Source organism: Oryzias latipes, chromosome 24 (assembly GCF_053564925.1).
Source record: "Oryzias latipes strain Hd-rR chromosome 24, Olatipes_Hd-rR_3.1".
Taxonomy (NCBI): Eukaryota; Metazoa; Chordata; class Actinopteri; order Beloniformes; family Adrianichthyidae; genus Oryzias; species Oryzias latipes.
Genome location: NC_136260.1, coordinates 3,677,281 through 3,695,104, shown reverse-complemented (window position 1 = coordinate 3,695,104; position 17,824 = coordinate 3,677,281). Strand labels below are relative to the sequence as shown.

At 43.3% G+C, this 17,824-nt stretch overlaps 2 protein-coding genes across 3 annotated transcripts in view; one reads left to right on the top strand and one right to left on the bottom strand.

The window, feature by feature from the left end:
• nt5dc1 (5'-nucleotidase domain containing 1) overlaps positions 1–17,824 on the bottom strand; it is a 97,389-nt gene that overhangs the window by 76,352 nt on the left and 3,213 nt on the right. The window lies entirely within an intron of this gene.
• col10a1b (collagen, type X, alpha 1b) lies at positions 12,525–17,752 on the top strand. The gene is made up of 3 exons (XM_023953120.2): positions 12,525–12,661; positions 13,008–13,137; positions 15,359–17,752. The coding sequence occupies exons 2-3, from the start codon at positions 13,023–13,025 to the stop codon at positions 17,212–17,214; spliced, it is 1,971 nt and encodes a 656-aa protein (XP_023808888.1). The 5' UTR covers positions 12,525–12,661; positions 13,008–13,022; the 3' UTR covers positions 17,215–17,752.

The following is a 17,824-nucleotide window of genomic DNA, read 5'->3' as shown; positions in this document are numbered from 1 at the left end:
CTGCAGTGTTTTCACTGGAACCACACAGTCTCTTTTAGGCCTCTTTAATGGGCTTAATAGCTTTCATTACATCAAGATTCAAGCCCATTTCTTCTATCTTTTCATCAGCTGTGGTGAACACTAAACCAACCTATTTTATCCTGCTGCTAGAATAAATACTTCTCGCAATGATACTACTTTCCTGCTGGAGGACTTTGGGTTTCTCTGCATTAGAGTAAAAAAACTAACATAATAGTCGTTTTATAAAAAGGTCCAAATGCATTTTTCCCACCAAGCAAGGAATGGTTCTAAGCCCTCCTTTCCTGCCCAACACCTAAAATAAACCTGAGCTATGAGGGAACTCCACCAAAAACCACCAAAAACACCAGATTTATTTAGCTGTAGAGTGCACCAGGGCATATATAGCACACATTTTATTCTTGCTGCAGGTAAAACATTCATTACTTTTAGAAGTCTTTCAAAAAAGGTTAGTCTAAAATAACTAAGGTGCCCGTAACATAAAAACTCTCCAATCTCTACTCATGAGAAGAAATATTCAAAACTTCCAAAAACGTATGTTGTTGTGGGAATTATAGAATAAGTTTTAATTCGAGCTAATTTGCTTGCGGACATAACAGGCTGCATAGAAGAAAAAAAACACTCACTTTATGTTTTGGACTCTGGTTTGTCTTGTAGGCCAACATGCTTCTCAGATTTGTGCTGAACAGCTTTGAGCAGCTGATGGACCAGATGGAGTGGTACCTAAAAGATGTCTTAGCAATGGCGCCTCAACATTCACATAATATGGGCTCCATAGTCCATTAACGCTACTCTGACCCACTTCGGCAAACCAGACTGTGCTGTGGACCTCTTCATGCACAGAGCGGATTGATCACAGCAGCTATATCAAAGAGGACATTTGGGTCAACATGAGAGACAGAAGTACAAGACAATCCAATTGACTTTCAAAAAAAAAAAAATAACATCAAAGGACTTCGTAAATTAGCTCACAACTTCATCAGCCTGGCCAGATGGACATTGTCTAGTTCTGCCACTCCAATTATGGAAACATAAACAGTGGGACTCGCAGACAAAGCATTGCTTTGTGTGGGCTACATACCATGATCGCACATAGTTTATCTGGCTCCTGGCTAAATTGTCTAACAATATAATGACAAATACCAGCATTTACAGTCACCGGCCACTTTTTTAGGTTCAACTTGTTAATACCCGGGTGGGACCCCTTTTGTCTTCAGAACTGCCTTAATCCTTGATGATTCAATGAAGTTCATTGTGTCTATAAGTTCTATTAAGCACTTAAATTATTTTTTATCAGACACTGGGTTTGTTTTGTGTAAAACCTACCGACATGTTTCGGCGGAATGCCTTCCGCCTTCGTCAGGGTCGTCATCAGATGGTGGCGTGTGACGTCTTTAAAAACAGCTGATTTGTGACTGAGGCGGAGTCACCTGTCAAACTTTGACAAGTGACTCCGCCCCTTGATGTCCGTCTTTCTCTGGAGGATGTTGCTCCAGGTGTGAGAGAGCAGGAAAGCCCCCTCATCCCGGTTCATGGAAGTGTGGGCTCGTTTTCTGATCTCCACCGCCTCCATGATCCATCTGCGGTGTCTGTTGACTTCGGTGCGGAGGACTTTGGCCTTTTCCCAGTCCATGATATGGTTTTCTTGTTTGCAGTGATCCGTTATGGCTGATTTCATGTTTTCTTGAACTGCCTGTTGTCGTCTGACTCTTGTTAGTATTTTGTTTGTTTCCTTTTCACATTCTTTTTGATGTTCTGTTTTTCTTGTGATGAAGGAGCGTCCTGTTTCTCCGATGTATGTTTTATTGCAGGTGTGACATGGGATTTCATAAATGACATTGCATTTTTTATTTTGTTCAATCTTATCTTTTGGGTGAACCAGTAGTTGCCTGAGTTTTTTATACGGTTTCACTGGGGTGCTGATGTGATGCTTTTTCATGGCTCTTTGGATGCGTTCTGTGATTCCCCTGATGTATGACAATGTAACCATTCCTTTGTTTTCTGGTTTTTTCCTCAGTTTTTCCTTCTCTACTTCCTTGCATTTCCTCTGCTCCACCTGTGTTTGTCCCTTTTTTATGGCCCATTGAGGATATTGACACCTGGTTAGTGCATTTTTTATGTGTTTCTTCTCCTCCGTTTTGTCCTCCCCGTCCGTTACCAGTTCTGCACGATCAAATAAGGTTCTTACGACAGATATTTTGTGAGTGGTAGGATGTTCTGAGGTCCATAATAAATATTGGTCTGTGTGAGTTGGTTTCCTGTGTACTTTTATTTTTATGTCTTTGTTTTCCATGTGTCTGATGTTAATGTCCAGGAAGTTGATGGAGTTGTCTTTTTCCTCTTCATGTGTGAATTTGATTTGTCCTGTATCGTCCATCGTGTTCAAGTGGTCTGTGATCTCCTGCGTGTGTCCTGCTTTGATCTTTTTCAGAAAGAGGCGGTGGAGATCAGAAAACGAGCCCACACTTCCATGAACCGGGATGAGGGGGCTTTCCTGCTCTCTCACACCTGGAGCAACATCCTCCAGAGAAAGACGGACATCAAGGGGTGGAGTCACTTGTCAAAGTTTGACAGGTGACTCCGCCTCAGTCACAAATTAGCTGTTTTTAAAGACGTCACACGCCACCATCTGATGACGACCCTGACGAAGGCGGAAGGCATTCCGCCGAAACATGTCGGTAGGTTTTACACAAAACAAACCCAGTGTCTGATAAAAAATAATTTAAGTGCTTAATGCCTTAATCCTTGTTGGCATGGATTCAACAAGGTTCTGGAAACATTCCTCAGAGAGTTTGGTCCATATTGACATGAAAGCATGAACAGTTGCTGCAGATTTGTCAGCTGTACATCCATGATGCTGATCTCCTGTTCCACCACATCCCAAAGGTTCTCTATTGGGTTGAGATCTGGTGACTATGAATGCCATTTGAGTCCAGTAAACTAATTTTCATGTTAAGAACCCAGTCTGAGATGATTCCATCTTTATGCCATGGCGCCTTATCCTGCTGGAAGTAGCCACCAGAACATGGAACACTGTGGTTAGAAAGGGATGGACACGGTCAGCAACAATACTTATCTAGGCTGTGGCGTTGCTGAACTTGTACTAAGGGATCCAAAGTGGGCCAAGAAAATATCCCCCACCAGCCTGAAGCATTGATACAAGGCAGGATGGATCCATAATTTCATGTTGTTGACGCCAAATTCTGACCCTATGATCTGAATGTGGCAGCAGAAATGGAGACTCATCAGTTCTTTGAGTTACTGTTGTCTTTCTATCAGCTGGAACCAGTCTGGCTATTCTTCTCTGACCTCTGGCATCATTTCTGCACACAGAACTGCTGGTCACTGGATATTTTCTCTTTTTTGGACCATTCTCTGTAAACCCTAGAGACAGTTGTGGGTAAAAATCCAAGTAGATCAGCATTTTCTGAAATACTCAGACCTGCCCATCTGGCACCAACAACCATGTTCAAAGTCACTTCAATCACCTTTCTTTCTCGTTCTGATGCTCGGTTTGAACTGCAGCAGATCGTCTTGACCATGTCTACATGCCTAAATGCATTGGCTTGCTGCCATGTGATTGGCTGATTAGAAATTTGCGTTAACAAGCAGTTGTGCCTCAAAGTGGCCAGAGGGTGCTTAATGTGTTCCTATAGCCTTGCTTCAGTTCTTTACCATTTTACACTGTTGAGCGCAGACAGAGTAGTGCACTGATTTTATTTCCTGTGATGAGATAAGATATGTCCTTTTTGTCATTTTTGCCTTAAATTATCTAAAAGTTATTTTTGTAGTTAGCCAAACTTGTTTGGGCAACAAAACAACTTCCTTAGATTACTACTTTAGCATGAGATGCATCAGAAAGTGATACTATTTCTTTTACCAGCCCCATTTAGTTTACAAATGCAGTACAATAACATTACAAATTGAATTGATCCTTCTTTAAACTCCATGTCCCCGCCAGATTCATGGGAGATGACCTTAAAATTCTAAGTGGAATGTTTCAGTTTCGACTTTCTATGAGTTTTTAGGTTTTAGGTCCCTTCCTGTCTCATGATTAAACAGTTCCTTCTGGTATGAGTTAGACCATATAGGTATCCTGCAATCTCAGATGTCCACTGTCATATTGTTTAGGGGTATGAATCAAAGTGAAGTGCCCTGGAATCCTTTTCATTCATATTTTAGATGTTTACTTTGAAACCATCTAGCTTTTACTGAGTTACTTTTTCCAAGAAGGACAAAGAAATAGAACAGGGGTGGATAGAAGGGATTTTTCTGACAGTGTGGATTTCTTCTCTTACTGTTTTCCTGTATCTTCAGAGTCTCCTTCATCCACTCAGCTGATGGATTTGGTGTATTGTTTTGGGAGCAATTTGGATTTAAGGAAGTTAACCAGCAACTCCCACTTATCTGCTCATTTCCTGTTAGCATGTTTACAGTGTATCATTCATCACATCAATACAAAACTTCCATTGAAAATCAGACAAGAAAGCAAAGAAATGTCTCAACTATTTGGCCTCAAAAATCTTTAAAGATGATACCAGAACCAAATATTAAGCAAAATACTAAATTACAAAATTTAAAAGATGCTTAAGTTCTTTATTGAAATAATCATCTAAATCCTCCCTGGAACCCATTGAAAATTTAGTTAGGAACTTTACAATCCTTCCTTATTGTTTCTTCATATATCTTTGGATATATTAAAAAAAGAATAACAGCCACTTCTTGCATAATATTTGAGTACATTTTCCAAAACAAACTATGCTAACCTTTTTAATGTAAAGTTAACACATGAATGGATTACTTAAGATCCACACAGATCCACAGATTGTGTCACTTTAAATCTAAATTTGCATGTAACAATGCCTACACGTTTGATGTTGCTATTTTGGCTCTTCTGCTACCCTCATATTTTATTCCACTAACTTCTTAAATTGTCTAAATTCTTTAGCCACATTCACCCGTATGGGGTCTTGATCTATTTGGATGCTACAGATTTGGGGGGTTTCTGGGCTTGTGGAGGGTTGTAGAGAGGACCTCTGCACCTTAAAAGGAGCACAGGTGGATTTTGAAGTTCCCTTGAAGCACCTAAAGGGACATCATGAAAATAGAATGTACCATTGTCGTGCGTGTGGTGGTAAGTGCATTGTGAAGTATTTGCAGGGCTAATGTAAGTTTAACGTACTTATTACGTATGGTTGATGCTGCCCTCTTGCTGCCTTCTAGTCATTAGTAAGGTGCTGGCTGTAATTAATCGTGCGTGAATGCCCCGTGTACTGAGTGTACGCGTATTACATTAGTGCAGTACAAAACCAGTAGGATGTCCACATAAACTACACAGTCTTATTTCTTCATTTCTTTTTTCTTTTGTCCCGTCCAGCAAATGAAGACAGATTTTTTGTTTGTCACTCTTACATTACATGCGTTGATGCTCATCCCCACATGTTCACACACACACATTCTATCACACAGCATCCACACAACTGTTTACAAGTTTTGAGCATATCTGTACAAATTCTTAGTAAGCATAGAAGACTTCCTGCCACACATCACTCCGACATGCACCTCCTCATGCACACAGAACACCATGCCTGTGTTCAACCAGCAGGTAAATTAAATTACTGTAAGAGAGGAATCCACAAGGAGAGCATACTTGTCACGTCATCCTTACCCTTATTTGTTGAATAGCAGTTCACTACAACCTGTCAACAGCAGCATGTCCATAGAAAAATGTGCATGAGCATTTTTACCCTACGGGCTTACAGCACCTGCCATTTTGTGCCCTGTACGAAGGTCTGCCAATTTTTACCCCACAGACAACCCTTGTCTACCCTCAAAGGCAGTTGTGATTACTGCCTTTAGAGACCACAGGTTTGTCTTGTAGTTCGCTTGAGGACGGTGCAACCACCTCGGGAGACGTCATAATAATGGAACGTGCCATTATCGTGCGTGTGTTAAGTCTATCGTGAAGTGCCCGTCAGGCTAATGTTAGTTTCGTGCATGTACCGAGTGGTCTGTATGACCACCCATGTTCCCCGTACAGGTTTGCCCATTTTTTGCCTGCATACAGCCCTCAACCACCTGTGAGGGCAGTCATGAACAAGGCTGTGTTCAATGTGACAGCTTCCATAAAAGTAGGCAGTCAACAGCGTTAAGGTGTGATTGACATTTGGCTTTCTGTCTCCGTCTCCACAGACAGAGGTCTGACTAGCCTTTACGTCCCAGAGACACTGGTGAGCAGAGAAATGAATGTGAGACGGGAGGAGCCGAGGGAGGCTCTAAACTCTGAATGAGTCTGTGTCACATGCAATATACAGAGTTTCCCTCAAACTGACAGTCCTGGCCAAATTGTACAGGTTTATTGCAGATATTTTAAGCACATGTTGGAGGAGCAGTTGGTAGGATGCCAAACTGTACTTTTCCACACGGCTTTTTAAATTAGTATGTTTTAAACATTTAGAAGAAATTTTATCTTCAACCTTTAGAAAACTCAATGAACCTATCTTTTCTCTCTGCACAATAACAATAAATCATCATTTATTTACCTTGATACAAAATTCTTGGACACCAACACACTAATGAAAATTAATACACAATTGCCAAACAAGAAACCGATCTTGTCCCCATCTGTCCCAATTGCGTTCACCTGTGTCTCCTCTTGTCTGTAGGTATTTAAGTCCTGTCTTTCCCTTCCTCCTGTGCTGGTCCATAGTTGATGCCCCCCCCCCTCCCCCTTTTTTCGAGTGTCTCAAGTTTCGAGTTTGCTAGCCTGCTCAGTAGTTTTGGTTTGTAGTTTTTGTTTAAGTTATTAAAGATCCTTTTTTGCCTCCTCCTCTATGGGCCTGGGTGCTTCCCTCATTCCTTCCGTAACATTATGGAGCAGCCATACCAGTACCCAGCAGAGAGGAACAAGTGGGCCTCGGTAGACCCCTGATTGGTCCCAGATCCCCTCCTCATTCTTCAACAGGAGTCGTCTGGCCGTGAAAGGTGGCCGTCATCGTCGCCGCCGCCGCCCTCATCGTGAGTCCTCACCTGTCCCTGTGGTGGTGCCACAGTCCTTCCTGGACCCGCTGGACCCACTGGACCAGGACATGTGGCTATGGGAGGACTTTTGCCAGGAGGAGTAGGGGGTCGAGACCCATTGGACTGTGGATGGTTTCCAGTTCCCCGCCTCGGTCTTTGATGGGAGTCATCTGGCTGTGAGGGGGGGCTGCCGTCGTCGCCACCGCCCTTCTCGACGTCCCGTCTCAGCTCCGAAGGTGGTGCTGGATGCACCCCAACCCGTCGCTGCTCCCAGGAGGGTCCTGGAAACACCCCAACCTGTCCCTGCTTCCTGGGGGGTGCCAAATGCACCCCAACTCGCTTCTGCTTCCTGGGGGGTGCTGGACGCTCCCCAACTCGCCCCTGCCGCCTGGGAGCTGCCGGACACACCTTGGTCTGAGCTGCCAGTTCTACTCTCCTGGCCCGTGCCCCCTGCCCCAGACTGCGTAACAGAAGCTTTATTCCACGTTGGATGGAGAGGTGTTTTTTCCCCAAACGTTTGGCCAAGAGGAAACAGTGAAACGCTCAGAAAATGTGCAGAGAACCCAATGACAGAAGCTGGATTTTGGAAGAAGACTAGAACTATGGAGACAAGGGGATGTCTGAAGACAAGTGCAAAGCACTGCATCTGGAGAACCCTCACAGCCTCTAGGGAGCAGGGAGTTGAAGGGAATATGATGTGGCCTTTTTGTGCAAAGGCAGAATCCGGAGAGGCTGCAGTTACTCGGTCAACCATTGTAAAGTGGAGTGTGAGTACTTAAAGTATCTTGAGGAAAGTGATCTAAACACAGCATGGAAACTACAGCAGAATGGCTGAAGAGGAAAGAATCAAAGGCTGGAATAGCCCAGCCATAGTTCAAAGATCAAACAGGCCAACATGCATTCGTACTCTCTGGTTTATCTTCCCACCTGAGAGCATGAGAGAGGACCAAGTGCAGACTTTTAGATTGTTACTCAAAAACAGATTGCAACATAAGCTCTTTGACAGCTGCTGATTATGAGCTAAGCAGGGAGGTTCAGTAAAAATGAAAAAGCTCTTCATAGCACTTATTCAGGTCTGATTAAGAATAATTAGCTTTAAGGTAAATCATTACCTTCTCTCTAAATAAATCCTAAAATAAGAGGAAATCTGATTTGGTAACACAAGAGTTCAGCGGCATCTCTGGCTTTAATTCTGCTTTGACATGAGACCAGCCTCACCATCATTTCATAATGATTCAAAAAGGGAGTAAAGAAAAGAGCGAAGGCTTTCACTGCTTTTCTGACTTACACTTAGCCTCAGGTTGGTCAAGCTTCCAACCAAGATTTTTGCCTTTTGATGCCTGTAATTGCAACCAATCCGCAGCATGAAGGTCCAGCCTTAGTGCTTCCATTCACAAATCTGTAAGTGCCTCTTAGTGGTGTATTTGGTTTATTAAAAGCCTGAATCTAAGCCATCGTCACTTCCCTACTCAGACACTATGTTTAGCTCCAGTGTTCCCTCATAAGCATCTGTTTATCAACCTAAAACTCAGGGCTAAGTCACACAAAGATTACACTTCTTATACCTCCCTGTCAAGAATTAAGCCGTTTCTAGGACAAAGAATTATGCTAGACCACTGTAGTCATATTGAAAACAGTGCTGGAGATCCTAACCTTCACTGTGGTCAGCAATCTGTAGTGTCGAGTGCTGAATGCACAGCTAGAGGTCCGAGGAGGGACGGACCACAAACTGGCCACAGCAGCTCGTGTGTTAAGTGCAGCAGCAATAAAATTTTAATTAAATGTCTTTACAAATCCACTTCCAGCAGCGAGGACCAGGTAACCCAACGTCTTATATGGTTTAGGAAATATCCAGACAATAAATACAAAGCAACACATAACTGAAAGAGCTCATGGGTTACTGTGATCATTGTAATGAAGGGAAAATGCCTGCTCCATTTAACCCCTGATATGGTCGTTATTTACATGGCTTTATCTAAGCCAAAATGTTTAGAAGTATGCACTGCATAAAAATCCAAATGCACATGTGGACAGAATTAGTAGTAAGCAAAGGAAAGCCCAAACTGGTCCCTGAAATGCTGTGACACCAAAAGAATAACTAAAAATGGAAAAAAAGACGTTGCTATTGAATTGTTGTCTAATAAAATGATTTAAAAAACAAATTAGAGAAACATTTAGGCAACATGACGAAAAAAGTCTGTCTGTTTAAAAAAAGTTGGTTAACTTTGGTTCTTCAGTATTGTTTTGTATTTGTAAGCAAGTTAAACACTTTGAAAGATCATAAATCCTCAAATTAACTCAACAAAGACATTTGAGGATTAGGAGTTTTTTCCAAGAAGAGTTGGCACGTGTGACTAAGATAACCAAAGAATCAAACTACCACCTTTCAGCTGGGAAGCCCTACCTTTGAACCACAGCCGCACACAACCCTGGTTCGACAGCAGACGACAATGTGAGCGTGTTGTGTTTCAAAAGTTACAAAAAGGAAGGAGGTGATAGGTTGCTGTATTGATCTGGACTATTTTAGCTCTTTGGAAATAATTCTTAGTATGAAAAATAAATAATCTGTACAAACCAGATGTAGCATCAAAGACTTAATTGGTAAGCGACTGTGTTTGAATGTGTTGTTCTATGAGGTTAGAAGTTTTCTCCTTAGAAAACGTTTAATTCTGGTTGAAGTGGAAAACAGTCGCTGAGCACAAAGGAGGAGCTCCGAGATCATCAGAGTTCATTAAAGTCGATTATGTCACGTCTGGAGAGAAGCTGCTGCACCTCGACATGTTTGCAGTCCAAAACAATAGTTACAGCAGACCCCTCCCATAAATACGAGACACCCCACCATCATGGAAAACTGTGAGGAGGACTCCACGGTGTCAGGCATGCTTTCCACGCAGCTCATCTGCCCTCCTAATTACATGTTTATGCTCTTCAGTGTCTTTTGCCAGGCAAAGCGCGAGCTTACCCAAAAACAAAATGTGAATCTAAGTAACCGTTTACATTAAACCTCACTCAGGCCCGATTTAGATGCAGAGGTAATAATTCTGACACACCAAGAAACAAAAAAATAGATCCGCCTGAAATAAGAAGAGGCCTGGCTGTGGTTGAAGCCACGTTTGGGGTGACGTGCAGTGGCATATCTGCAGCTCAGAAAGCTGTTAAGGACGACTCCACCCCCACACTGCTCTATCATTTCATTCAGAGTTTACCAAGGTTGCCCGCCGCCTGCTGAGCGCTCCTCTGTGGCTCTGGCAGCCTCAAAAGGAGAGGAAGGCGTCTCTGGAACTGGATTGATTGAAAAAGTAGTGCTCTGATGAGGGTTTTTAGCCTGGTTTCACCTGAAGGCCATCAAAGCCAGCTATCAACCACTGTCACTCTGTGGGTCTCTCCTTTCCCAAAAAAAGAAAAAGATAAGTGCCAAAAAAAGTTTTTGAACATGTGGGGGTTTATTTTTATTCAAGATATTGTATTGCTTCATTTGACTTTTTGTTTAGCTAAGAGGAAGCCAAAGGCTGAGGAGGTCATAGCCAATGTAGCTGGCTGTTCACAGAGTGCTGTATAACCACTTCCATGGAAAGTGGTATGAAGGTAAAAGACCAGGCGGTAAAGGTGCAAAAATCACTCAGATAACCACTAGAGGTTGAAGTGAGGTCAGTACTTCCTGCTAATGACCACAGTGCGGCATCAGAGGACCCTACGACAGCATCCCCTCTACATTTATAATCCATGTAACTAATCTTATCCTTATAAATACTTCATGATACACTTACCACACACGACCAAAGTATGTTGTATTTCTATGACTAAGGTGGCCGTACGAGTCTCACGGGAACTGAAAGACACACCTGCGCTCCACTTAAGATGCAGCAGCTTTTTTCTACTGCATGGACCCGGACAACCGAAAAACCTGCATGTGGACTTTAGGGCAGGACAAAAGCAAAGTCTTTTGAGCTCAAGTCATGTTTGCATTTATTTCTAAAATCTCGGTGCTAGAGAAAGATGACATGCTGACAACCAAAGCTGCTGGAAGTCTGGTGTGAAGCTTCCTCAGTTACTGGTGATTTGGGAAGCTGCAAGTTATTAACTTCCATCCATCCATTTTCTACACCTATTTACGATAATCCCTTTTGGGGTTCTGAGTTGCTGAGGCCTACGCCAGCTACTAACAGTCAGTCCATCAGAGGGCCACACAAACACACAAACACGAACACCGAGTGTCACCAGTCGACATATGAAGCATGTTTTTTGGACTAAGGGAGGAAACCAGAGTACCTGGAGGAAAGCCACACATGGACCAGGAGAACGTGCTAATTTCACATAGAAACAACCCAGCTGGTATTTGAATAAAGAATGAATTAAGAAAAATATTTTTAAATATTGATTTGGTAACAGTGCAATCTATTTATTTAAAAAATAATGTAATCTCATCTCATTTGCATTATTGGTTTTTATTTCCTGACTTTTTCAAACTTTTCATTTTTTAATGTCTTTAATTGTTTTTTCTTACGACATAATTTTTATTTATCGTTTTGTTAAGATGTTAAGTTTTTTTCAGTGGGTTTTAAAAATCTAAGTCACATATTTTAATACAGGAATGATAAGTGATCACTGAGAATGAAGATCCTGAAAACTAAACATCTGAAACACAGCCATGTAAGTTGTTGGACACATGCGTCTACTTTTGATTTTCTTTGTTCTCTTTAATCGCATGTACTGAAAAAAAAACACCTTCTTTGGTCTGAATTCAGCTCTGCACTGAAGGAGTCAGTTCAGATTTTATGCTCTTGGATTTCCAGGAGGAAGGAGAAATGACAGGAAAAGAGGCCAGACAGTGAGAAAATGGCAGAGCTCTTATGAAGTTTTTACTTATTTAGTGAGTTTTGATTGTGCATACTTATTACTGAATGCCACAAAAATCCATTTTAATCCAAGTAGCAATTAAAACCATCTATGAGCCACATGGTAGAAAAACAGGCTTTAGTGCCCCCTGGTGGCTAAAGGTTATACTGCAAGACTCTGCATCACTGTCATTTTTAGCAGAAAATGAGCAAAGAAACCACCAAACCTAAATAAATAATATTGGACTGAATGCAATCTAAAGTAAAACATTTTGTGTCCTACCACAACCTGGGCTCACTTTCCCGATTGTCACTTTCACTAAAGCAGCCTGGGCTCAGCACAATCTATTTGATAGAAGAATGACTGAAATGAAGGATTTGATCAGCCGCTGTTTACAAGACCCTTTCACTTCAATGGCGCCACTGTCACTCAGAGTGCCAAAGGAAGCTGCATCTCTGCCGTTCCTCACAAACTGAAGGAACCAGCTGGAGAAAGGAGGAGAAGCATGGAGGGGAGGAGGACCATCCCTGAGAAGTGACAGGCTTCTTCAGAGTGGCACCCATCATTAGCAGTGACATCAGAGCAGGGAGGGCCTTCCACAAGAGGTAGATCCTCCAATGATGCCGGACAGCAGCTCGATATAAAAACCTTGGGCTGGGAGCTCTGGGAAGCAGCTGCTGCCACAGAGAGAGGCAGACAGACTTCACAACTGAGGATATACAAGTGCAGTGGTGGACAGCAGCCTCCCGCCTCCCCCTGCTGTTTGACTGGAGCTTAAACCCTTGAGGTGAGTGCTGGGAGAGGGACTGGTTTGGATCAAAGGGCAGAGGGCTGCAGGGACAATAAATGCTGTTTGGCTCATAGTGACCGTTGACTGGAAGCCAAAACCTGCGTCCCCTGAAATGCAGATTATTTATCTTCACTGTGAGAAAATGTGATCACATGAGTAGTTTTTTTAGGGACCAGATAAACTTTTTCTGAATTTGCTGCATCAGAGTAACCTCTGAACGGTTAGAAGTGATCTATCACATGTTGTTCAGAGCTTGAAGAGGGACGTGTGTCTGACCCATGGATCCTTCGGCATCATCAATCAAGGCTGGATTTACTAACTGAAGCATTTTCTGCATTTACAGGTTTAGCTACTCAAGATGGATTTGAGGGTAACAAGCCTCATTTTTGCCCTCTTGGCTTTGGCTCAGGCAACCCCGGACAGGCACTACGCATCAAAAGTGACCAAGGTTCCCTATCCTGTCAAGAGCCATGGTGAGTCAACAGCTTCTGCAGCTGTTTTTGGAGCAAATGCAGAAAGTCATAAATTGCTACCTTTTATCTTTGGCATGCTAATTCAGCTCAAAGAGTCGTAGGCTGCACTGTAACACTGCCATTATACTGTATCATGGTCCGTCAGCTCCTTAAACCACCAATAAGCACTGCTAAAAAGGCTTTTAAAAACACAACATTTTATGGTCTAAGTGACTGAAAATTTCAAACTGTTGGTTTTTATTTTTATTTTATTTGGTTGTACCTTACAGGACAAACTTAAGAAACTTATCACTGAGCAAATTTACTGCTAACAAAGGAGCAAAACTCCAAATTAACCATAAAATGAGAAAATATGAATGAAGGGATGTTGTAAAAAACAAAATATTTCTGAATAGCTGCCAGCTAAGCAGGCAGTTTTAATAATCTTCTTCATTATAAAGAAACAAATTTTAAAAAAATTACCTAAACGTTATTATCTGTGAACAAAGTAAATGACTCCTTAGTTAGATGCAAATGCATATGTGATCTTCCTCATCATCTAGTGGTCTCCACCTATTGTCACCATTAATGTCCTTCTGTCATACACCTGAACAAACTGCTGAACAGCTCAATAAGTGGAGCTGCAAACCACCACCTTCCTTCATTAAAAGTTATCAAGCACGCCTACTGAGCTGCTCCATGTGTGCATAACTGCATGGAGGACGGCTGGAGAGCTCAGGAAAACCAAGGTCACAGAGAAAGAAGGCGTGATCTGATGAGGTCTAACACTGCAGTTTATATGTCCCACACAGCCGACGGGGTTCTGATGTTCTGATGTGGTTCTGCTGTCTGTGTCCGCATTAAGGACATAGACAGTGAGAGCTTGGATACGCTGCATCTCAAAAACAGATGCTGGCACCACGTTGCAGGCACGCCCAACCCGGCGGCACAGTAGGATTAAAATCCCATCGCACAATTAGAGAGAAGAAATAAAAAAGAGGAGATGGAGAGAAACACAAGTGCAGGGCAATAAACAGCAGATTTACTGGAGGCCGGCTCTGCGGCACAGACACGTTCTTACAGTATCTGTAATAAAAGCATAGAAACAGCAGCAAACAGTGTCTGAATCCAGATGCAGACAGGAAGAGCGTTCTTTAACCAAACTAAGCATATGGTCACTGCGCCCAATGATGAGAGGATTCAGTGTTTATGAGCCGCACAGATTTCAGATGCAGGGTCAGCCACCGGGGCCAGCATTGTCACCTTCAGTTTGTGGTTGGATTCACTGCCAACAAAGTCCAGCTCTGGCGCAAACATCCCCTGTGGGGATTCAGGCACACCCCAAATGTGGCTGGAAAATGACAGCGTGCCTTTTCCATAAAAGCACTATTTCAAAAGAGAGGAAACCATGTTTGGCAAGCTTTACAAGTCACACTTCCCCTACCGGTTTATACCTCTAGAAGAATTTAGCACAAGGAAAGCTCTGCTGGTGGTGCAGAAGAAACAAGATAAAAAAGAAAATAATAGATGTTCCCAAATAAGTATCACCCTTTTGGACGAGATATACCGCTAAAATGATAAAAGCATATAAACCCAGACTGAAGCTCTTTCAGCCAACAAATTATCAAATTACCTTTAAGGCTTTTGGATTCTAAATATACAATATTTGATTTTCTTCATTTATTTAAAAAAAAAGGTATAATAAGGTTAGTAAAGTTAGTGTAAATACAATCCTGTGATCTCATCTTGAACATCTTCCGCTGTTTTCACTGAAGGGGAAAAGTTTCGAGGGTGTGTTTCAAAAAAACAAATCAAGGGGGAAGCTCAGGAACTGGTTTACCGGCTCCCAGACCACCAAACTCAAGTTTGATGGGAACATCACATCAGATCAGGATCCTACGATGACCACAGAAGGAAAAAAGTTCTGCTATTACCACAAATGACCACACAATCATAGAGAGCAGTGTTTTTTTGTCAGGTTGTGGTGGACTGCAAAACCGAAGCTTAGCTTGTTCAAGGACAGAATACTTGCTTTTATATTGCATCCCAAAAAAGGAGTGTAGACTTTATATTAGGACACTTTTATTACATTTTTGATTTTGTTCATCCTTAAAAGAAAATAAGTTTAATTCTAAGCAAGTAGTAATGTTGTTTTAAAAACTGAGACATATTTTCTTAAGAACTGTCAAATACTGATCCCTTTGGTGTCCCCCCCCCCCCCCCCCCCCCTCCCCCTCCAAAGTTGTTGCAGGAACACCAGGTGCTGAGGGTCCTCCAGGTCTACCAGGGCCAATGGGACCACCTGGACCTCCTGGAGAAAGGGGCATTGGCTACCCAGGACCAAAAGGCCCCCCAGGACCCCCTGGTCCTCCCGGTCACACAATAGCAGGCAAACCTGGTGCCCCAGGTAGCCCAGGAAAACCAGGTTCCCCTGGTTTTCCAGGTGACAAAGGTGCGACTGGTGCAACTGGACCAATGGGTCCCAGAGGTGCACCTGGTTCACCTGGAATCCCTGGAACTCCTGGACTCAGTGCTGTTGGAAAACCTGGACCTGCTGGGATTCCTGGTGCAATGGGTCCAAGAGGAGAACCGGGTCTGAAGGGACATCCTGGCATCCCTGGAATTCCTGGCCCCAAAGGAGAACGAGGTATTGGGATTCCAGGAGCCCAGGGACCAACAGGTGCTACTGGACCAATGGGACCTTCTGGTATGCCAGGCAAACCTGGAATAGGAAAGTCTGGTGCTCCCGGTTATCCAGGTGAACCTGGTAAGACTGGCATGCCAGGAAGGGATGGATCTCCTGGACCAATGGGTCCTCCAGGAATGAAGGGTCACACTGGACCTCCAGGTATAGGAGCACCAGGAAAACCAGGCCAAAATGGTACACCTGGTATGCCCGGACCAATGGGACCAAAGGGTCCACAAGGTCCTGCTGGTCAGCCAGGCTCACCTGGGATGCCAGGTGTTGGTAAAACAGGTGAACCAGGAATACCAGGAAGCAGGGGACAACCTGGAACTCCAGGAACAACTGGTCAGAAAGGAGAACCTGGCCCAACTGGATTTACTGGTCACCCAGGTGCTCCTGGTCCAATAGGGCCAGCTGGTCCACAGGGTGCGAGAGGATTCCAGGGTGAGCCTGGTCCAGTCGGACCCAAAGGTGACACTGGTATGGTTGGTGCACCAGGCCCAAGGGGATCAAAAGGTGAGCAGGGAGCTCAGGGTTTCACTGGAAAACCAGGTATGCCTGGGGCAGTAGGTCCCCCTGGTATTCCTGGTCATAATGGTGCTCAGGGACCAAAGGGCTCACAAGGCCACCAAGGTGTTCCAGGACTCCCTGGATCAAATGGTGCACCTGGACTTAAAGGACACACAGGGCCTCCAGGTGCACCAGGTAAAAGTGGTGAACCCGGAAGACCAGGACCCATGGGACCAGTTGGCCTCCCTGGTCCATCAGGTCCTCCTGGACTCAAGGGCCATCCTGGCCTTCCAGGCCCACCTGGCCCCGCTGGCATAACAGCAAAGGGACTTAGTGGTCCCATGGGTCCTCCTGGACTTCCAGGTGAAAGAGGCCAAGATGGTACTCCAGGTCCTGTTGGTCCTCCTGGTCCACCCGGTCCACCAGGAGAGATTATTTACCAGCATGACAAGAGCATGCCAATAAAATCCCATGAGGTTGTACTGCCTCACGAAATGATCAAGGCTCCCATGTCAGCCTTTAGTGCTATTCTGTCCATGGCCTACCCCCAAGCAGGAACCCCAATTCAGTTCAACCAAGTTCTGTACAATGGAGAGAATCATTACGATCAGCACACTGGTGTGTTCACTTGCCAAGTGCCAGGCCTTTACTTCTTTAGCTTTCACGTGCATGTCAATGGGGCCAATGCATTGGTTGCCCTCTACAAAAATCAGGAGCCAGTTGTTTTCATCTATGATGAATACAACAAAGGCTTCCTTGACCAGATGTCAGGCAGTGCTGTTCTTTTGCTTCATCCAGGTGACAGAGTCTTCATCCAGGCCCCTGATGAGGAAAGCAATGGCATTTTTGCTGCAGACAATGTCCATGGTGCTTTCTCTGGGTTCCTAATTGCCTCAACGTGATTTCACAAATCCCAGTAAATCTCAAAACCATTCAAAAAGTCATTTGATTGTTCAAAGGAATAAATAAATTTACTAAATTCCTAATTAAGAGTGTAATTTGGTTATATGTCAAAGCTTGATTTAAACCAAAAACTTAAAAGATGAAAAAGGATATATACGAAGGCCAAAAGTTAAGGAGTTTTTCTGAGAATTCTCACTCACTGTGTGTTTTAACTATAAACTGGATGATATTGGAATTTATCTTCAATGGTGCTCAACAACTCCCTGGAATATCAAAAGCATGTTTTTTGTATTTTTATTTGCCTTTATCACTGTCTGTCTGAGAAATTCCATGTACAATACATTCAATCAATATGCAAAACTGTGGTAATATATTATTTGAGATCAGAACCGTCTCACATGCACTTTTACCAACAAAAGATAGGAGAACAATAGAAGAAATTCTGACAGATTTTTGTAAAACTGTGTCCCACATGATGTGCTAAGTTATGTACCATTTACTGATCAACACATGAAATAAAAGTTCGACTTTGAAAAACTGTTTTTGCATTATGACTTCTTCTCGTCAGCGCAAAGAAAAACGAATGTAATGTTGGTGAAGGCGTGGATA

What these genes read in the sequence shown, in the direction of transcription:
- col10a1b (XM_023953120.2), top strand. Translation starts at nt 13,023, where the DNA reads ATGGATTTGAGGGTAACAAGCCTCATTTTTGCCCTCTTGGCTTTGGCT. An exon ending in CTATCCTGTCAAGAGCCATG is followed by an intron (nt 13,138 to 15,358) that starts GTGAGTCAACAG and finishes CCCCCTCCAAAG; the next exon opens with TTGTTGCAGGAACACCAGGT.